Genomic DNA, 23,128 nt, shown 5'->3' with positions numbered 1-23,128 from the left:
GAATTAAACTTTTTGTATCCGGTCAGTTCGTTTCTCCAAATTAATTAATAACAAGTAAGGACGGGACTGTCTTCGGCTGTGCCGAAGACTTCATACCTTTCGTAATCTCCAAATAATCGGATGTATAAGATAAGAAATATATAGTGAACAGATGTACATACCCAAACCATTTTTAAGATAAATATAAAATAAAAAATGGCAAAAACCCCCTTATCTGAACGATCGGTTGTACGGGATATATATTATATATAGCTCCGATCAAAACAATTTTTACAGGAAATCTTCTATGATATATTAGAATATATATCACCAAGCTTCACGTTTTTATATTGGAAACTAAGGGAGAAATGGCCAAAAATCTTTCTATCTGAACGATCGGTTGTATGGGATAGGTATATACTATATAAATATAGCTCCGATCAAAGTGATTTTTTCAGGACATCCTCTATGATATATTAGAATAAATATCACCAAATTTAACGTTTTTATATTGGAAATTAAGGGAGAAATGGCTAAAAATCTTTCTATCTGAACGATCGGTTGTATGGGATATATATTATATATAGCTTCGATCGAAATGATTTTTTCATGAAATCTTCTATGATATATTAGAATATATATCACCAAGTTTCACGTTTTTATATTGGAAACTAAGGGAGGGATGGCCAAAAATTTTTCTATCTGAACGATCGGTTGTATGGGATAGGTATATACTATGTACATGTAGCTCTTCAAAGTGATTTTTTCAGGAAATCTTCTATGATATATTAGAGCAAAAATCACCAAGTTTAACGTTTTTATATTGGAAATTAAGGGAGAAATTGCCAAAAACCTTTCTATGATTTTTTCGGGATATCTTCTATGATATATTGGAATGTATATCACCGAGTTTCACGTTTATACTTTCTAAATTGCGGCAGGAATGACCAAAATCGTCTTATCTGAACGATCGGTTGTATGGGAGATATATGTTATAGTGGTCCGATCCTACCGGATCCGACAAATGTCTAATATAATACAAAAATACAACCTCGTGCCGAATTTCATTGGGATATCTCAAAATTTGAGGGAAAAGTTTGCGTTCAAACAGACAGACGGGCGGACAGAGGGACGGACAGAGGGACGGACAGACGGACATGGCTATATCAACTCAGTTCGTCGCCCTGATCAATTCGGTATACTTAATGGTGATTCTATCTTCTATATTTCTTAACGTTACAAACATCGGACCAAAGTTAATATACCATTTCATGTTCATGAAAGGTATAAAAATAGGCTTTATTTGACCAATATGTGCTGTGGTGCAAGTCAAAAGACTCCACTGGTACAACCCGACGTTTCGCTAATCATCTTAGCATCCTCAGGGGTGAACTGCATTTATTTCAATTATTTTTCCAATTTCAATCAACAACAACATTATAATATGTAAAAGAAAAAATCATAATTTGGAATTAAATATATATAAACCTTACTAATTAATATCACAATTATATATCGAGCACTTACAATTTTTGTATACGTTTATATGTCTATCTTACATATTGCACTAAATGTCGTCATCAATATATTTTAATTTAAATTAATTTATATTAAAATTATAAAAATTATGTTGATACCCGTTTGTTTGGGTACACTTGTCAAATATGGTTGTTTAGTTGTACTTTGATCCATGTACGTTTGTTTGTATGTAAGTTGTTTCATATGCATAACAGATAAGCAGAAGAAATGTCATCTGTGTCTTCTTTTCTGTTTACTGTTCTGTTTCTGTTTTGTAGTATCCTTAACATTGTAAACTTTACCAAGTAGCGCAACTAACAGCTGATCGCTCAAAATTTGCACACACACACAAACATCACTAATGGCCATATTACGGAAATCTTAGGGAAATTGAAGTTAAATTTTTAAACAGACATAAAATGTTATAATTTTGGAATATGTAGCATCTAGGACACCTTAATTGCAGTAATTGAAAGAAAATGTTTGCTTATACTCAAGTATTTAATTATTTTTTCTAAATTTATCTTTAATATTGATGCAATGATTGATCCAATGCAACTCTGGTCTTCCTACTGTTCTTCATTCCACTCCATTCGAGTGCCTATTTTCACGGCCTGCGAGTGCCTTCCACTCTATTCGCAACATAACCTCGAATTAAGCTGCCAAACTATATAGTAAACAATGATCCTTAAACTCCCTATTGTGAATCTAACCTTTTCGCGTTTCCCTTTGTTTCAGATTTTCGCGTTGTGGAGATCAGCTGTATGACCGGTTTTTGTGGTATGTTGCGAAATAGCACGCACAAGTGTAGCCAAACAAACGGGTATCAACATAATTTTTATAATTTTAATATAAATTAATTTAAAACAAAATATATTGATGACGACGTTTAGTGCAATATGTAAGATAGACATATTAACGTATACAAAAATTGTAAGTGCTCGATATATAATTGTGATATTAATTAGTAAGGTTTATATATATTTAATTCCAAATTATGATTTTTTCTTTTACATGTTATAATGTTGTAGTTGATTGAAATTGGAAAAATAATTGAAATAAATGCATTTCACCCCTGAGGATGATAAGATGATTAGCGAAACGTCGGGTACTAGTGGAGTCTTTTGACTTGCACCACAGCACATATTGGTCAATAAGTGCTCGATATATAATTGTGATATTAATTAGTAAGGTTTATATATATTTAATTCCAAATTATGATTTTTTCTTTTACATGTTATAATGTTGTAGTTGATTGAAATTGGAAAAATAATTGAAATAAATGCATTTCACCCCTGAGGATGATAAGATGATTAGCGAAACGTCGGGTACTAGTGGAGTCTTTTGACTTGCACCACAGCACATATTGGTCAAATAAAGCCTATTTTTATTAATTAATTTTAAAAAGGGACCTGCCGAACTGTTTGTAAGCCAATTAAAACTACAAAAATTTGGTCTAGTTCTTTGAGATTTGTTTTTTTTTAATTTTTCGATGAATTTTGGTACCAAATGAAAACATGGTGTGGCAAGCGTGGTTAGGAATAAAAATTTTTTTAAAATCATGCAGATAGATCAAAGTTAGGACAGAACAACGTCTGCCAGGTATTGGTTTAAAACTTCAACAATGCATCTTAACATGTAATGAAAATAAACGTTCTGGAAAATTATGCGTATGAGGAAATTGGGAAAAGTTATATTTTCAGAACAAAGGTATCTAGCGATCAAATTAAATTTGATTTTCTGTTAGGTTAAAACTTCAAGCAAAGCTACATTGGCAGTTTTTGATGGAATATGTGTAAACAAACGAAAAGACTTTCGACACCCTGTAAAAATCAACGATATTGGTTTTTCTTTCTTTACACTACCGCAAATAACAAAAATGTAGTCAAATCTAAGTCTGCTCACTCTTTATAAATAGTGTCAGTTAGTATAAAACCTGAAGCAAGATAGGTTAATATTCCCTACTAACACATTTCTAAAGTGAGTCAATACCTTAATAACAATAAATCATTCATTGACATTACAGACCAAAAGTATAAATTACAGATCAACAAGTAAAGGTGTCTAAGTTCGGGTGTAACCGAATATTATATACTCAGCGTGAGCTTCAATTGCACATTTCATTTCAGATAAATTACTTTCCTACATAACTCGTGGCACCGCCCGTTTAAAAAAAAAATGTCTCCCCATTTCCTCTTACAATAAAACTTGATAAGTGAAATATCATTGATTCAAAACTATTTTTTTCTAAGTTACATATATCTTATTATTCGAGTGTACGACCCTTTTAAACTTGTTTTATATCTAAGTTGCCGTGGTCTTTAACTGATCCCGTCCATTTTTACTAGGAATATTTTCTGCTATAGGGAAAATTTGTGTACCCAATTTTATTACGTTTCGTTAATTTTTCTTCGAGTTATAGCTCCCGAAACATAAAAAATTGCTTAGTCATAAAAGGGGCGGTGCCGCACCCATTTTCAAAAATTTTAGTGTTTTGCAATTTAATGTTGTAATTAAATTTAGAAAGTGAAATTCTATTGATACAAAGCTATTTTTCGCTAAGATATAGCTTACTATTTTGGTCCACGACCTTTTAAAAATCTTTTATATAAAAGTGGGTGTGGTCCTTAACCGATTTCGTGAATTTTTCATCAAAGCATTTCTTGTAGTAAAGGCAACCTCTCTGCCGAATTTTGTTACGATAAGTTTACAGATTTTTGATTTATGATTAATAATATTTGTAAAATTGATTTTACACGAGTGGGCGGTGCTACGCCCATTTCAAAAATTCTTTCAAATTTTTATCAAGAGTCTCAATATCAGTCCATGCGTAAAATTTCAACATTCTAGGTGTATTATTTACTAAATAATCAGGCTTTTTGTGTTTTCCAATCTATTCTGGGTCCAGATAAGCTCGTGTACCAAATTTGGTGAAAATATCTCAATATTTACTCAAGTTATCGTGTTAACGGACAGACGGACGGACGGGCGGGCGGACACCGATGATTTTGATATATGGAAGTCTATATCTATCTCGATTCCTTTATACCTGTACGACCAACCATTATCCAATCAAAGCACGCTGAGTATACAAAGGAATTTCAGTGGGTTTACTGGGTTGTGGAAAAATATTTGTTTTTTTGTTCATTATTAAATCAAGTTGGTATACACCGAACACCTTTAGAAGTTTAAAACTCAAAAATATTTGGTATTTTTATTTTATTTGAATGAGCTTTTAAAATGACCTGTTTATTGAGAGATTGTTTTGGAATTCATTAAGCTTAGGAAAAAGATACATATACAATTTTCAAAAAAAAAAAAAAATTTAATCGTATTAGCAATAAATCATTTTCTAAAATTGTATATCGGATGGTCGAAGCTGCTTACATTTTGAGTATACATGTGTATATATGTACATTAAAGTGGTTAAAAATAATCGAAATTTGATTTCCTGAATGATTATGCTCATCACTGTTTTCAATGGATTTTCATAAATTTGCTGACTTTTACAAAGATATTTACTGTGAAATTTAGAGCAATCCTTCGATTAATATAAAACGCTCATATTGTGTGAATATATTCTAAAAGTTCCAAGGCGACACCGTGGTGTATCGTGATCCTCCTACCACGCCGATGATCCTGTGCACAAGTCTCGGGTAAAGCATCATCGATAAGTAGAAAACTTTGTTTCCATTAGATAAACGTTTGTTAAGAGGGGTCCCCCCCCCCTCGGCAGTGGTTTGGCAAACACTCAGAGTGCATTTCTGTCATGAAAAGCTTCTTAGTGAAAATGCATCTTTCATGAATCTGCATTTCGGAGTCAACATAAAACAACCTACCGCCTTAACCGTTTCCCATCGGGACCAAAATTTATATGTGAAATTGTTCACATTGGCATTATCGCTGGTAGGGGTGATACTGGAATAAATCGAAAAGATTTTATTTATAAAGACCACCCTAATGTCCACAATGTTACCGTAACCTTTTTCGGCCAACTGAAAGAACCCATCATGTTATGAAATAGCTGTCCTTTAAAAAAAAAAAGCTAGCAATTACCTAATGGCAGCTTCTAGATTGGAAGGTTGTTCCACTTCTAGTCGGCGGAACTTTAATTGTCAAGAGCAAGACACGAACACGATATATGCTCAACCGTATCATCCTGCAGTGCAGTTCCTTACTCAATTTGAATTTACATAACACCGTATTCATTTTGGCCGGCCGTGTGGTGTGGTGGTAGCGTGCTCCCTCAAGCCCCGTGCAAAGAAACATCAAAAATTTAGAAAAAAGTTTTTCTAAGCGGAGAGGCCGTAGTGATTTGGCAAGCACTCCGAGTGTAATTGTACTAGAAAAGCTTCGCAGTGGAAACTGATCTGCCTTGCAGATTGCGCTCGGAATCGTCGTAAAACATGTAGGTCCTATCTCGCCAATTTGAAGGAAAAACTTAAAGAGCTCGACGCAAATTGGAAGAGAAGCACGGCCTAAATTTTCTTTAGGAGGTATATCGCACCTTGCATTTTTTATTTATTTATGGGTCATGGATGAAAAATTTCAAGTACGACGCATTTCCGAAATCACTCATTTATCATCATCATTCATACATCATATTTCACAAGAAAATCCCTCTATATACCTCTTTGTTATAAAAAAATAAAATAATAAAAATAAAATTTGCGTCGTGTTCCTTTTTTAATTTTTCCTACAAATTGGCGGGAGGGGGCGAAAGGCATCTGCAAGGCAGATGAGTTTTCACTGAGAAGCTTTTCATTGCAGAAATACACTCGGAGTGCTTGCCAAATCACAGCCAGGGGCAACCCCGTTTATTAAAATTTTCTTCTAAAAACTTGTTTCTAAAACTTGTGGTAGATGGAGCCGCCTACCATCACTCCTCTGCGCCGCCAATACAATTTAGTAGATGAAATAATAGAGAATAAAAACATTTACGAAATTCTATGTTTAAAAGTAAATTAACATTTGTATTTAATTAGCGTGACAGGCTCATATTGCTTTACACAGTTTTGTACACCTTTCATTAATAAGAAATGGTATATTAAGTTTATTACGAATCTCAAAATTTGTAAGTCCTTAAAAGAGAAGAGATATACCCACCAATAAATATACCGAAATAATCAGGATGACGAGCTGAGTTGATTTATACATGTCTGTCTGTCCGGCTGTCGTTTTGAACGAAAACTATTCCCCCAATTTTTGGAATATCTTGATGAAATTTAGGTAGCTGGTATATTTGGGTGTCCGATTGATCACTTGTTGGAACCGACCGGATAGGGCTACTATAGCATATATCCCCCATACAACCGATTTTTCGCAAAAGAGGGTTTTTGTCATTTATTATTCATTTTAACAGCTACAAGCTTAAAATTTCACATGATGCTTACACTTTGCCCTGTTATTACTACACTCAGAGATATTTGAGTTCTCAAATTTTTCCTATATATATCAGATCCCCCTATATAAAAATGTCCTCCTATGCACTAAAGAACTCTATTTCCTGCATATCGGTATGTATTTCATCCAAATCGACCAAACAGTCCGTTACAAAGAGGAGAAAAATTTGCGTGTTGCGTATGTATATATCGATAGATAGATACTAGTTTAATATCGAACAGCAAACAACAATTTAACAATTAGTAAACAAATCGTAAAATAACACGACTAATTTCACTTTCAATGTCTGCATATAATATTTATAGAGTCAAACCAATGCATTTATTAACGTGTTTTTTTTGTGTCTTATCAGAAGAAATTGGCCAACTCAGGATAGCATAACAGAATTGTTGAAATGGCATGGTTATAAATTATAAACTTTATCTTGTCATACGTTGTCGTGGGAATTTAGGCAAGATGTGTTTATGAAAAAAAAAAAAAAAAATACTCGCTAATTGCAGTATGATCCAAAACAAGTTCAGTTTGAGTTTAGTGTTGCATACTAACAGGCGCTTAATACGGATAACTTTTGTAGCTTTTAAATAATGGGCTATTGGTCCGAGCTTTGGGTTTGGATTTTAAAAGATCCCGGCAAAATCATACGTTACATAGTGTTATTCGTGTGTTCTATAATTGTTGTTGTTCAGGTACATACGAATATTTACCAAATGAGTATAAGAATGTTTTTATTAGAAATTGTTACGTTGTTCGAATATATGAAATTAAAAAAAAAAATTCTTGTTTGTCTTTAACAGTTAACTGAGTGCTTTTCTAAACTGAATGATCCACCGTTATCAAGTCATTCCCATTACAGTTTAAATGACAGTGTCGAAATGCCGGCTGTAACCATTTGCCGTATTCCACCATATAAGGAGGATGTATTGAAGGTGTGTTAGCAACGATAAATTTCCAAATGGGTATTTTATTTTATTCTAAAAGTATGAGGTGAAACTGAATCGTTCATTCTGGATTAAAATAATTAAATGTTTGCACTTATGCTTGCTTTTCATAAGGTCAAAATGACTGCCATCAAAATCTACTTTAAACTGATCCGCTGTTCATTTGGTCATAATTGAGTCGAAGTCGATAATGCAGTGCGTGCTCCAAACCTACCCTACAATTTTATGTTCATTTATTTCAAAACCTATTGCATTCTTTACCGTCGTTTCACTTGCTTTGGAATTATTTATAATAGGGCGCCTTTTGGCAAACGCAAACAAGTTGCCAACATATTAGAAACTGAGATTTTAATGCCAAATTTTCTGTACCGTTTTCACTTATTAGTCAGTTTTGTTGTTATTTTGTAGTTGAAACGGACGACAAACGCATTTGACGTTGTATGACAGGCCGTTTTATTTGATATTGCCCCGTTTGTGGTAAAATTTGACGCGGTGAAAACCAAGTGTTACATATGGTTATACTAAATTGACATTGGCCGCAAAAGAGTCAACTGAAAGCGTTTACATGGGCCTCATTCGCATTTCGATAAAACTCCACCGATCCGACTACAAGGCCGCCAATCCGTAGCAAGAAAATGCACTGGCGTAATGGATTATACAATAGTATGATAAAAAAATGGGGAAGAGAGTTCTCAAATACAAACCAGTGTCTGCTTAGATCAGGGATCGCCAATAGCTTCTTATGGAAGTGTGACCACACCTACTTTGAAATCCAAAAAGAAAAAAATGGCGACGGAGCTACTAAAAATTACACTGTAAAAACTTCCAAAATTCATAAAATACGAATTTTTTCAATATCTGCATCCTTGCGCCACCTAGTGTCGCTTTTTTCATAGGTCGCTTTCTATTTATGTATGTATTTATGTGTTGCCAATATGAATCAAATCGGACCACAAATACCATTTTTTGAAATATTTCGATCCATGCGCCGCCTTTTTTCTTATTATTGCATTCTCATCCAGTTCTGAACCATATTCCAAGTTTCGGGAAGTTACTTAAATTTCGATTACAAAATTCTTTTCGCTACACTGAGTCAAGCTAAATAAAACCGTTTAAAGAACACGACTATTATTTATTATATTCTATTAGATAAATGAGTGATGTTCTTAAATTATTTTCTTACTTCAAACTTTTCACTTATATGTATATTCCATATTCAATTATTAAGTTCAAGTGAGACGAAATAAATTTTTGTCAGTGTATGTCTATTCTTCATTTTGTTTTCTAAAAAAATAGCGACAACAAATCAGCGAGCAGAAATGGCGCTGGCACCAGTTAGGTTAGGTTAGGTTGAACTGGCCGGTCCATGAGGATCTCACATAGACTGAATGAGTCCTTAGTGTTACCAGAAGTTTGTTTTGACGATCAAACTTAAAACCCCTATCAAAAACCAGGACGTATGTTACAAAATAACTCTGCCCTCTTGGCAAACACTAGAAGCTTCCTAGGACTTAAGCCACTTGCTGCTTCTAGATCTGATAGCTGTATCACTCTTAATAGCTAGAGTCCTAGCCTGGCCTAAGCCTTAAATTGAGCAAAATTGGTCCTGCAATAGTCTCGAAATGATTCCAAAAATATTCCAGAAGTGATCCTAAATTGCCTCAAAATTGCAACGAAAGTACATATAGACGTACAATTTTATCTCTGTAGTTACTTAAAAATATACCAAGCAGTTATGTTGGTACGGAATCATAAATGAATGCAAAAAGAAGACAGTTGGATTAAAGTTGCATGTCGGCAAAGCGGGACGAGAGTGTTTGTAAAAAAATCGACAATGGCACGAATTCGGGTTCAAGACCCACTCCCGTGACAAAATGCCTTGAAGAAATTTCCAAGGTGTAATTGAAACAGCTGTCCCCTTTTCCGTTATGATGTAGTGTTCTTTTTTGACAAACGAAATTTTTCTTGAGCATTTCTCGAGCTTTTATTTTTATGTTGAGTTGTCGCTTTGTTTCGATGTAGATACAAGCTTTAGAAATTACACAAATAAAATAACAAGTTACATTCACTCTAAGTTTTTCTTGCTTCCAAGACTACGAAATGGCGTTGAGCAACATCCTCACGATTAACAAGGGCCTCGAAGCCAAGCTCCAGGCGACTCCTTACCGTGCGATTTCTTTAACCTGATGGTGGATATGTATCAACCATTGGGACATTTTCGGTAAAGAAAACTAACTGAACAGCAAAAATATAGATGCGTGGTAAATGAAGCAGTCCAAAATCGTGAAGTTAATTTACTTTGACAAACCGCCATATTCTCATAGAAAACCGGTTTTCTCAAAAATTTAGCTACGTGGTAAACGAATAAAGGGGACCAAATTTACAATATATTATAGGGAGTTTCAATTGCTGGCATATGCTGATTATTGAAATATGGAAACATGAACAATGTAAAGAGAAGATAGGGAACGCGAGAGAAAAGTGCTCCAGAAAACGTAAGATCCTTCCCGTGATGCCAACGACGTGTATCAAAGGAAGGTTATTGATGAGTCGTTTTGTTTTGTTGATTCTCCGACAGGGTGGATAATTGATGTATATTGGAACGATTTTCCGTCATCGCTTGTTAGATTTGTTCAAGAGATAAACCGGTCTTGCGCCATCATTAGTGTCAAATTTTTTTTCGGGACTGTTCCGCCATCATCAGTGCCAATGCCGAAACCGGTTTGTCTTCAAACCAAATTTTAAACGTGATTGCGGAAAATCGTTCCAATATACATCATTTAATGATGAGCCTCATGCAGATAAAACAAAATACAGCGACTAAAGGCTCCAAATCTTTCGCGGCTGAAGCTTAACTGCTACGTTTGGTTCGCAAAGTACCTTCATACGAAGTACCGAGTTTTGCAAAAGATATTATCTCCACATGAGTACTTTCACTTCAAATTCAATATTCATAATTATTAAAACCATTTTGATTAATTTCTACATTATTCTTATTTCATGTACAGAACCTCTCTAACGGTGCGTGTCCACATCCGAAGTATGTTACATGCTGGAACAAATATCCTTTTGGTGAATTGGAGCTAGAGGAGTTTTTTACGAACTCAACTTTCGAATTCAGTGAAACATTTCTTGGTGAACAATATGGGCTTAATGGATTAATGAAAAGTAAGTTTATTAACAAGAACTGAGTGGATGAAGGAAAACTGTCGCACAAAGAAAATTTCTATACTTACTTGACGGCCACCGTGGTGTGATGGTAGCGTGCTCCGCCTACCACACCGTATTCCCTGGGTTCACACCCCGGGCAAAGCAACATTAAAGATTTTAGAAATAAGGTTTTTAATTAGAAGAAAATTTTTCTAAGCGGGGACGCCCCTCAGCAGTGTTTGGCAAGCGCTCCGGGTGTATTTCTGCCATGAAAAGCTCTCAGTGAAAACTCGTCTGCCTTGCAGATGCCGTTCGGAGTCCGCATAAAACATGTAGCTCCCGTCCGGCCAATTTGTAGGGAAAATCAAGAGGATCACGACGCAAATTGGAAGAGAAGCTCGGCCTTAGTTCTCTTCGGAGGTTATGGCGCCTTACATTTATTTTATTTTTATTTTATACTTAAAGAAGGCTTATAATGGAAGGACAAATCAAATATTTATTCATGTAAAAAACATGGAACATCTGAAAATGTGACACAATTCCTTCATTCATGCCTATCTTCAAATGTTCCCCTGTATTTATATGAGAGCTACTGATCTTTTCACTACAAAAACAAATTAAGATTTAGAAGTGAAAAGCAGTTTACATTTCTACATGGGACGTTGTTATACACTAAGGCCTCTAATGGAGTTGAAACGCACCACACGTTCAACGGGTTATTCGATTATGCTAACGCATCACATTAAATCAAAACTGGAAAATAGTCCAGGATGGCTTATCTATATACACGATTTTCGGCACGATTTTACAGGTAAGCTAACATTTATATATTCGCGATAGCTGATGCCAATTGATAGAATGAAGGGAGATCAAGTCCTCCTCCCTTTCTTTCTTTTAACTCAGTAAAGGTCGCCCTTGTTCTATGCTGCCTAATTTGACTTGATAGGAATGCTTTCTTGGCCGAAGATTTTTGTTAATTAAACGTAACCTAGCCATCCCATCATAAAGGGCATATCCCAACCGCTCAATAGATACAGGCATATTGTATATATGTTGCTTATACTCAGCAGGTACATACAAATATGTATGTTCTACAAGAAAGTAGGAAACATTTTTTGTTGCGTTTGATTTGCCAGCGTTGCGTAATAACTTCTCAACATTTCATTCGTTCCTGTTGCCTAAACCTTTCCAAGCAAGGTATTGCTCTGTCATAAAAAGCGGCACTGATGTAATAACTGCAGCTCGAGCATACCTTCAACCTCCTTCAGTACACGCCGCTGTCATCGCAGGAAGGACCACAAATTTTCCGGAGAGCTTTCCTCTAGACTACCCTAAAGACCATCTCTTCTTCTTGACCCCCCCCCCCCCCCCTTCCTTGGGCGTGGTTTCTATACATCGAAAGGGACCTACACATTCCAATTGCGTACTCAGTCCAAAATAACACTTGGTGGCAAGTAGTATCGTGGTGCCAAGATGCGAATATGCCGATTATTCCTTTTTCCGATTAGTTCTTGTTCTTGCCCTCCTTCAATAAAACAACTGTTTTTCACCTCTTTATTTAGTAATAGTTGTGCGGCATGCCTTTCTTGTGGATTAAGCAGAACATACTTACATACATAAGAATCAGAGGAATTCGCCTTGGTCTTGAAATTTGTCTCATGGAGTTTTTGGGCAGACAGCATATGAGGCTCCTCGCACTCACGCCATTTTGCGTCACATTAATTTCTTCTAAGTAGGTGACTCAGCGGCACCTTTTAAGCAGCACGGCCCTGAACGCAGTGTACTTTTCTTGATCTTTCTTTGGTGTTTGCATATCTTGGCTGCTACAAGGTAATGGTCGGGGTCGATAATGCACCTCGTAGATTGTGCAGATCCACGGCGCATGTGGTAGATCTGTTCGTATTACGACGTAATCAATTTAGAGACATCCAAGCAGCTTGATTTACCTTTTTGTGATGAAACCTGGTTCTACAGCTAAGCAATCAACCTTAACCCATTAAGGATGTGAAATCGTGGATACAGGTTTTAAATTCGTAAAGCATGAAATAAACACCACGTCGATGGCACCATCTCGCCTTGATTGAAATCCAATTTGCATTGCCCTCCTTATGGCCAATGTTGTATACGTTGCCCATGGTCCTTCAGTCTTGTCTCGAAATCAATCAACCGGGCATAGCGACCTTCCTCTGAAAGAGTCCGGATCTCATCCAAGGCGTGCTTTACATTGTGTAATTGGTAGGGGTTTTTGCGTGACGAGAACAAGCTCAGCCTTGTTACGGTAGCCTCTTAGGCTAGTCATTACTTAACATCGTTATATTCTAAGCCTCTTGGTTATATTCTAAGCCTCTTAACCCATAAAAGTCAAGAACGGATGCAAATGTGAGAATACTCACTGTTTTTTCTAGATTGTAGAATGGCAAGCTTAGTTTAGCTCTTACTACTACTTCTTTTTCAGCGCATTTAGTTTTAATTACTAGTAGAGTTTTCGTAGATCCTTCTGTATGTAATAATTGCTATATACATACAAATTTCACATTTTACCCTCATTACTTTCATCATTATTTCTATCATACTTAATTCTTTAGAGCTCAGTGTTAAAGGCGCTGCCCGGATTGAGTATGTTTTCGCTGAAATTGAACAAGAAGTTGAAATAAAGCTACAGAGTCAACATTTTAAAACGGTTAAAACCAAGGACCATTCCTGCTCTTCAAAACCTGGTTACAGTGATACGAAGGTATGCCTATTTATTTAAATTCACCCATGCTCTTCCAATAAATAATAAAATAAATAAATGCAAGGCGCGATAACCTCCGAAGAGATTTTAGGCCGAGCTTCTCTTCCAATTTTTCCTACAAATTAGGTCCTATGTTTTATGGAGTGTTTCCCAAAATCCTATAAAAAACAAGTAAGGACGGGACTGTCTTCGGCTATTCCGAAAACTTCATACCTTTCATGAATGGGGCTGAACAATAATCTTATCCCGTTCGTAATCTCCGAATAATCGGATGTATAAGATAAGAAATATCTAGTGAACATATCTACATGCCTAAACGATTTTTAAGATAAATATAAAATAACAAATAGGTAGGTACTTTGTGTGAGGATGCAAAATTTCAGGTTTTTTGTGGTCTGCATGTAAAAACTATGACTACTAATCACGTATTTCAAAAATATATGAAGTAAACGTAACTATTTGATAAAATTTGATGAATTTTGAAGTTTCTATCCGTAAAAAGGGGCAAAAATTACAGTTTATATGAAGTATATAATATATATACCACCGATCTCTATGATTTTTTCAGACAACAATATCTGCTATATACGTAAGCATTCGTTGAAATTTGAAGCTTCTAGCTGTTAAAACGGGGCAGAAATTGCGCAAAGTTTCTTATCTGAACAATCGGTTGTATGAGATATATACTATGTATACCACCGATGTCAATGATTTTTTCAGACATCAATATATGCTATACACGTAAGCATTTGGTGAAGCGTCTAGCTGTTAAAATGGGGCCGAAATCGCAAAAAAAAAATATATATACTATATATACCATCATATATATATTATATATATTACCGATCTCTATGATTTTTTGACACAACAATATATACTATATACGAAAGCAATCGGTGAAATTTGAAACTTATAGCTGTTAAAATGGGGCTAAAATTGCGAAAATATATATATATACTATATATATATACTATGTATACCACCATATATATACTATATATACCACCGATCTGTATGATTTTTTCAGACAAAAATATATGCTATATACGTAAGCATTCGTAGAAATTTGAAGCCTCTAGCTCTTAAAATAGGGCAGTACCTACGAAAAGTTTCTTATCTGAACAATCGGTTGTGGGGCATATATACTATATATACGACCGATCTCATCAATTTTTTCAGACAACAATATGTGCAATATACGAAAGTATATGGTGAAGTTTGAAGCTTCAATCTGTTAAATTGAGTAAGATATTACAAAAATTCTCTTTTTCTGAAAAATCGGTTGTATGGATGATATATGCTATAGTGGTCCGATCCGGCCGGTTCCGACAAATGTCTAATCGGACACCCAAATACACCCGCTCACCAAATTTTATCAAGATATCTCAAAAATTGAGGGACTAGTTTGCATACAAACAGACAGACGGACAGACGGACATGGCTAAATCAACTCAGCTCTTCAACCTGATTATTTCGGTATACTTAATGGGGGTCTATCTATTTTCCTTTAAGGACTTACAATTTTGGGTTTCGTGACAAAATTAATATACCATTTCATTTTCATGAAGGGTATAAAAATAGGTAGGTACTTTGTGTGAGGATGCAAAGCTTCACGTGTTTTGTGGTCTGCATGTAAAAACTATGACTACGAATCACGTATTTCAAAAATATATGAAGTAAACGTAACTATTTGATGAAATTTGATGAATTTTGAAGCTTCTATCCGTAAAAAAGGGGCAAAAATTACAGTTTATATGAAGTATATAATATATATACCACCGATCTCTATGATTTTTTCAGACAACAATATGTGCTATATACGTAAGCATTCGTTGAAATTTGAAGCTTCTAGCTGTTAAAACGGGGCAGAAATTGCGCAAAGTTTCTTATCTGAACAATCGGTTGTATGAGATATATACTATGTATACCACCGATGTCAATGCTTTTTTCAGACATCAATATATGCTATACACGTAAGCAATCGCTGAAATTTGAAGCTTATAGCTGTTAAAATGGGGTAGAAATTGCGCAAAGTTTCTTATCTGAACAATCGGTTGTATGAGATATATACTATATATACAAACGATCTCTATGATTTTTTCAGACAACAATATATGCCAAATACGTAAGCGTTCGGTGAAATTTGAAGCTTCTAGCTGTTAAAATGGGGCTAAAATTGCGAAAATATATATATATATATACTATATATACCACCATATATATACTATATATACCACCGATCTGTATGATTTTTTCAGACAAAAATATATGCTATATACGTAAGCATTCGTTGAAATTTGAAGCCTCTAGCTCTTAAAATAGGGTAGTACCTACGAAAAGTTTCTTATCTGAACAATCGGTTGTGGGGGATATATACTATATATACGACCGATCTCATCAATTTTTCCAGGCAACAATATGTGCAATATACGAAAGTATATGGTGAAGTTTGAAGCTTCAATCTGTTAAATTGAGTAAGATATTACAAAAATCCTCTTTTTCTGAAAAATCGGTTGTATGGATGATATATGCTATAGTGGTCCGATCCGGCCGGTTCCGACAAATGTCTAATCGGACACCCAAATACACCTGCTCACCAAATTTTATCAAGATATCTCAAAAATTGAGGGACTAGTTTGCATACAAACAGACAGACGGACAGACGGACATGGCTAAATCAACTCAGCTCTTCAACCTGATTATTTCGGTATACTTAATGGGGGTCTATCTATTTTCCTTTAAGGACTTACAATTTTGGGTTTCGTGACAAAATTAATATACCATTTCATTTTCATGAAGGGTATAAAAATAGGTAGGTACTTTGTGTGAGGATGCAAAGCTTCACGTGTTTTGTGGTCTGCATGTAAAAACTATGACTACGAATCACGTATTTCAAAAATATATGAAGTAAACGTAACTATTTGATGAAATTTGATGAATTTTGAAGCTTCTACCCGTAAAAATGGGGCAAAAATTACAGTCTATATGAAGTATATAATATATATACCACCGATCTCTATGATTTTTTCAGACAACAATATATGCTATATACGTAAGCATTTGGTGAAATTTGAAGCTTCTAGCTGTTAAAACGGGGCAGAAATTGCGCAAAGTTTCTTATCTGAACAATCGGTTGTATGAGATATATACTATGTATACCACCGATCTCAATGATTTTTTCAGACATCAATATATGCTATACACGTAAGCATTTGGTGAAATTTGAAGCTTCTAGCTGTTAAAAAGGGACCGAAATCGCAAAAAAAAAATATATATACTATATATACCATCATATATATATTATATATATCACCGATCTCTATGCTTTTTTGACACAACAATATATGCTATATACGTAAGCAATCGGTGAAATTTGAAGCTTATAGCTGTTAAAATGGGGTAGAAATTGCGCAAAGTTTCTTATCTGAACAATCGGTTGAATGAGATATATACTATATATACAACCGATCTCTATGATTTTTTCAGACAACAATATATGCCATATACGTAAGCGTTCGGTGAAATTTGAAGCTTCTAGCTGTTAAAATGGGGCTAAAATTGCGAAAATATATATATATATATACTATATATATGTATATACTATATATACCACCATATATATACTATATATAACACCTACCTGTATGATTTTTTCAGACAACAATATATGCTATATACGTAAGCATTCGTTGAAATTTGAAGCCTCTAGCTCTTAAAGTAGGGCAGTAATTACGAAAAGTTTCTTATCTGAACAATCGGTTGTGGGGGATATATACTATATATACGACCGATCTCATCAATTTTTTCAGGCAACAATATGTGCAATATACGAAAGTATATGGTGAAGTTTGAAGCTTCAATCTGTTAAATTGAGTAAGATATTACAAAAATCCTCTTTTTCTGAAAAATCGGTTGTATGGAGGATATATGCCAGAGTGGTCCGATCCGGCCGGTTCCGACAAATGTCTAATCGGACACCCAAATACACCCGCTCACCAAATTTTATCAAGATATCTCAAAAATTGAGGGACTAGTTTGCATACAAACAGACAGACGGACAGACGGACAGACGGACATGGCTAAATCAACTCAGCTCTTCAACCTGATTATTTCGGTATACTTAATGGTGGGTCTATCTATTTTCCTTTAAGAACTTACAATTTTGGGTTTCGTGACGAAATTAATATACCATTTCATTTTCATGAAAGGTATAATAAATGTAAGAATTAAGCCATAGCCCTTCAAGCAAATTTTATTTTTCAAAACCAAACAATAACGTTCCAATCATTTTTAACCGCCTTAACAGTTTTAACATAAAATATGTGCCATGAAATACCATCATGAAAGAGCGATCTAATTCCAAGTGGTTTCTATGGAATTGGATTTGGGAAATCTTAACAAATTGTAGTAGTGAGCAACTTAATCCTAGATAGACGCCCTTTCTGCCTGCTCTTGGTGGCGGCTGAAAATTGCCTTTATTTTGAATATCGGGGCTTAAAAATTGTAGCCTCGTCAGCCTAGGTCCAGACATTAACGTAGAAATTGAAGTCAGAGGGAAGTTATTGGGCACCCTGTCCAGGAATGTCGGTGTATGGTGCCTAGATGGTTGAAGCTAGACTGACATAACTTCTCGGCCAGTGGTTTTGTCCTTCTCCTCTGTCTATACATTCAGGTAATGGCGACCCGTACATGGCGCCGAACATTCTCTTAGCATTTTAGACTCTCATGTATGATAAGAAATACTTATCGCCACTATGAGCATAAGGGCAAAATTCTTACGTATCTCATTTATATGCGGACAAAACGAAGTACCTGGTGTCGTCAACCAAAAACGCAGCATATGATGTCTAGGTTTTCCTAATTCATATATCGATATAAGAATTAGCTTCATCTTATGTTATAAAATGTACTCACTACAGCTCGGACTAATATGTTAATTGATTAAACGAATAAAAGATTATGACAGTAGTCGAGTTTTATTATTCGGTTAGCAATATTCGAGTAGTCGACAACTTTTGACTAATCAGTTAACTGTTCAAATTTCGGGTCGCTATTCCATACACTGCAACAGTAATTTGGGGCGCATAATTATTTCACCGATATTACATTGATTTTTGTGGTCATTCGAGCTTATCGTGGCCAACAGATTACTCAAAGAAATATTTGATTGGAAGGCTCTGATAAACCTGCTAAACTATTGTATAGAAAAAATAATAGGAGCCTAGAAATTCTACAAAGAGTTTCTGTAATGTGGCACAGGGATATTGCAAGATACAGGGAAACGAGATATCTGATTACCTACTTGGAATGCAATACCTCATATCGCAACCAAACCGAAGTGCGAAAGAAATGGTGTAGTACCTTCTTTCCAGTTTTCCATCATATTGCCAAAATAAAACGGAATTCCACGAGAATTCTCTCAGAACTCAAAGATGCAAGGCTGGGGGTATTCTCTATTTTTTAACTATGTATTTTTAACTATTTTTTTACTTATGTATTTTTTAAGTAAAAGCTACGTATTAAAATATTTTTTAGTGCGCTGAATTAAGTGTCTTTGAGGATTTAGCAGCAGAGGCCAATTGCACAGGCCCTTGGATGTATGGCATACCTCAAAAATCATGTAATAGCAGCAAAGCAATGCAAAAATTAGTAAAAAAATATGGAAGGTAGGTAAACTTACCAACGACGGGCTTCTATATCCGATTGTTTAATTCCTCGAATTTTTACTTACGCCATCAGTTACTACAACAGCGATGATGACATTGAATGCAATTGCCCACTTCCCTGCGAGTCTCGCATTTACTCCACTTATATACAAAGTAGAAGAAATCTGAACCCTCAACAGCAGTTTACACAAATATGGATTTATTATTCGACAAAATTGGTTACGGTAATTTAATTGTTTTAAGGAATAGGATGAACAAATTTTCAAAAACGAAATTTGCTAGTCACAATGTTATCGCTAACAGCTGCAATAAGCTCGTTAACGGAACTTTTTTTTCCTGTAGGTGATTGAGGAGAGTTATAGTTATGATTCTACACAGTTCATTGCTGATGTTGGTGGCTCCGTTGGTTTTCTATTGGGTTTGTCAGTGTTGGGTTTCATTGGCTTATTGGAGCATGTAAGCTTGTATAGTTATATACTTAACGTATTATTTAATTTGAATGCAAATAAAATTACTTTACTCTTTACTTTTTTCTAGCTGGCTTTATTTTTTTGCGGTGGTATTATCAAGAAACAACTACAACGTGAAAAATACTTACAGGAGAAAACCAAACGAGAGTCCCAAACTAGTAATGCTACAAATTCGACAGTTGATATATCAACTGTAGCTAAAATGAAAGAAATATATTAAGTTAAAATATAATGAGAACAAGCAAAATATCAAACACTTGAAAATGTTTAGTGACAAAAACAAGATGAGATAACGCGATAAATTAAGCTCTTTAATATTAGGGGGACTCATGAAAGCATAAAAACTTATAAGGTGTAAAATTATATCCATTTACACACGCTGTTATATGAACGCACCTAGTAATACTATTGATAAACTTGATTGTTTATCAGATGTATTATTGCCAAACAAAAATTTTTAAATTGTTATACAAATTAAAAAATGCCAAGATTAAGTGAAAAATCAAAACTAAAACGTCTTTACTAAGATATTCTTGTAAATGACTTGCTAATGTTGGAGATTTCTGATGAAAATGCCTGCTGTAATGTCTGCAAGGTTGCATTCCTTTGAGTTTACCGCGTTTACACAATGAAATGTGCGCGTAAATTTATACAAATTGTGTAAATGATTTTTCATACAAAATTTGACAGTTCGTTTACGCACTAGATAAATTTATACGTTTACACACTTTATAAGGCATTTATACGGTTACATGAGTCCCCCTATTATATTAAAAAATTTGTTCAAAATATAAAACGCTTTTGGCAACCAAGCTCAGGGTAAACAAGTATTCTCATTTTAAAGTTTACCCTCTCTATTACAGAGTTGTACGTGTAAAGTGAACGTTTGGGTACATGTGTATACTATATGTTTTTAATACATATCTCGTTAATTAAATACATATTGTGACCAATATTAGCAACACTAAGGGATACTATCATCTCTAAGCCGATACTAAGCAGTCACTTTTATCTACATAAATCAATCATTATGTCTACACATATGTACATACATCAGTGGAGAAATACGCCTAAAAGTATGGAATCATCAGCAAAGTAGTTCTCATACATACACATGCATATATCTGAGATGCTCACAAAAGTATCCAATCATCGATGGAGGTGTCACTCACATATACTCACATATGCATATGAGAAGCTATAGACGTGCATCTGTAGTTTAAAGCTAGTGAGTTTATAGCTGGTAAACAAGTAGTAAATTTTGGAAAAAGAAACGCCTAGAAGTATGCGAGCGACACAGCGGAGAGTATAAAAGGGGCAAAAGCTGAGTAAGCAGAATCAGTTTGATTTAAGCACGCTATTAGTTGTGAAGTTAAGCGTTATTGTGAAGTACTTTCAAGTAGTCTAATGAAGACCATTTTTGCATAATTGAATTGAAGTTATTTATTCAACAGTTTAGCGATTCGAACGTTAGGAGAAAATTTGGAATAAGCGGAATTTCCCTAAATTCGTTACAATATAAATACTATTGATTTAAAAACATAAATAACACTGATATAGTACTGAACAGCGGAATCATTTCTAATAACGCACTGCTAAAAATTCAATGCTATTAAGTTCTGTTGAAAAGTCCCGAAATTATTCCATACAAATTGGATTAAAAACATATGGTACACACATGTACCAAAACGTGTAAAGTAGATAGAGGCATCAGCCTTTACACTAGTATGGAGTATGAATTAATAATATGGTTTTAATAAGAGTTCCTGCCACATAGTCAAAACACACGGATCTAATTGCATGAACAGTGGCCCAACTATCAGATCTACGTTCCCTGACCTGAACACTTCGTAGCTTGTAATCGGGTGTACAATCACAAAGTCTTATCTTGGTTAGCTATGGAGTCTAAGATAAGATGTCACATTTATTATAGATTCGATGCCAATATGCCAACTATTTAGCATAGCCTAACGCAGTTTCAAAACATTTCAAAAGTACTAACCGCAGGTATCTGCTTATCTTCATTTACCCAGCAAAGTTTCATCAATTACACACGGCACAATTTAGGGTGTGCATCACAAGGTGAACTTTGACCTTGAGCAGAAAAATGTTGGAAATAATTATGCTCAGGTGAGAATAAGTAAGGAGGCAATTTACCATTTTGGGCGGACCATGGGAAAAGTTTATTGTCAAATTTCCAACGAAGAAAACCGCATTGTTGCGAAGATAATGCTTTTGCTAAATGCCAACTTCAGCGGAGAAGACAGAATGTTTATTGTCAACTTCCCCCAAAACGAACTCTTCGCATTAAGGAAAAAGCCAACATGCGATATGAAGCCACAGCTCCGCGATTTATCCGAATCTTCAAGGCAGGGGGACCTAAATACAAGCATCACTCGATACATTGTAGCAGGTCACAACTGCCTTGTCCTCCTCCCCGCGCTACAGTTTCCATTGACCGTCAATCGTCATATAACAAGAAATATTGAAGAGCATTTCTCAAATATTATAATCATAATTTTTTATAGAAAGTGACGATAATACAAACCAATAATTAGGTATTTAAGTAGGTAGGTAGTTACGCATGAGGCCCAGCTTTTCAGTGATAGTTAAAACTAAACTTAGCTTTACTCTACCAGTTGGGCTGTTTAACTAATTTAAACAGTTAAATTTTCTGAATGCAGACATGTTCGCAGAGTTAAACTCCTATTTCCGGGTGGAGTTAAGCGATTTTATTTTAATTCTGTTTATTTCATTAGCGTTCCACTGTAGTGTTTTGTAGGCTGGATTGGGGTGCATTTATTCGGGTTTTCTTATGTCAGAAATTCAGCGCATCTACTACAATTGCCGCAAAGCTCGAGCATTGGGCTCAGCGTTATATGAAATTGTCGATTTTTATCGAAAAGTTAATGATTTGTTATCAAAATGCAATAGTATATTTTCTAAAAGCTATCGATTATTAATAGAAAAGTTATAGAAATATTGTGAAAAAGTTATCGATTTATTACCGAAAATGTATTGATTTTTTATCGACTGTTTCTCGGCGTGTGAATAGTTAAACAGTTATCCATTTGGTAACAATTTCCTACCGCAGTATTAACGATTTGTTAACGGTCAAGACGATGGCACTTCTGTAACCTGTCAATAACAAGGGGATAAAATACCATTAAGAAACCGATGCTTAGTTATAAAAAGCCAATAGCTTGACGATAATAAATAGTTATCGATAATAAGTTGATAATAAAGCAATACTTTGTCGGTTTTTGCCAA

The 23,128-nt window shown here is 34.8% G+C and overlaps 1 protein-coding gene across 3 annotated transcripts; it reads left to right on the top strand.

Moving 5' to 3' along the window:
- The first annotated feature begins 2,232 nt into the window (after positions 1 to 2,232).
- On the top strand, positions 2,233 to 20,665 carry ppk17 (pickpocket 17). Of its 3 annotated transcripts, none has more exons than XM_067766803.1 (9): positions 2,233 to 2,277; positions 7,695 to 7,826; positions 10,847 to 11,006; positions 11,611 to 11,799; positions 13,574 to 13,722; positions 19,258 to 19,388; positions 19,462 to 19,612; positions 19,731 to 19,844; positions 19,926 to 20,665. In XM_067766803.1, the coding sequence occupies exons 2-9, from the start codon at positions 7,773 to 7,775 to the stop codon at positions 20,076 to 20,078; spliced, it is 1,101 nt and encodes a 366-aa protein (XP_067622904.1). In that variant the 5' UTR covers positions 2,233 to 2,277; positions 7,695 to 7,772; the 3' UTR covers positions 20,079 to 20,665. The 3 variants fall into 3 exon arrangements, with proteins under 3 accessions (XP_067622904.1, XP_067622902.1, XP_067622903.1); XM_067766801.1 differs by lacking the exon at positions 2,233 to 2,277 and adding an exon at positions 7,440 to 7,586; XM_067766802.1 differs by lacking the exons at positions 2,233 to 2,277; positions 7,695 to 7,826 and adding an exon at positions 7,440 to 7,586.
- Positions 20,666 to 23,128: the final 2,463 nt, after the last annotated feature.

Source organism: Eurosta solidaginis, chromosome 2 (assembly GCF_040869045.1).
Source record: "Eurosta solidaginis isolate ZX-2024a chromosome 2, ASM4086904v1, whole genome shotgun sequence".
Classification (NCBI taxonomy): domain Eukaryota; kingdom Metazoa; phylum Arthropoda; class Insecta; order Diptera; family Tephritidae; genus Eurosta; species Eurosta solidaginis.
Note: the sequence above shows the minus strand (reverse complement) of the source record. Positions and strands in the feature narration are given on the sequence as shown.

Coding starts and splice junctions, on each gene's coding strand:
- ppk17 (XM_067766801.1), top strand. CDS start 7,485: ATGGGCTATTGGTCCGAGCTTTGGGTTTGGATTTTAAAAGATCCCGGC. Junction 11,800..13,573: donor TTTTCGGCACGATTTTACAG/GTAAGCTAACAT, acceptor TTAATTCTTTAG/AGCTCAGTGTTAAAGGCGCT. Junction 19,845..19,925: donor TCATTGGCTTATTGGAGCAT/GTAAGCTTGTAT, acceptor ACTTTTTTCTAG/CTGGCTTTATTTTTTTGCGG.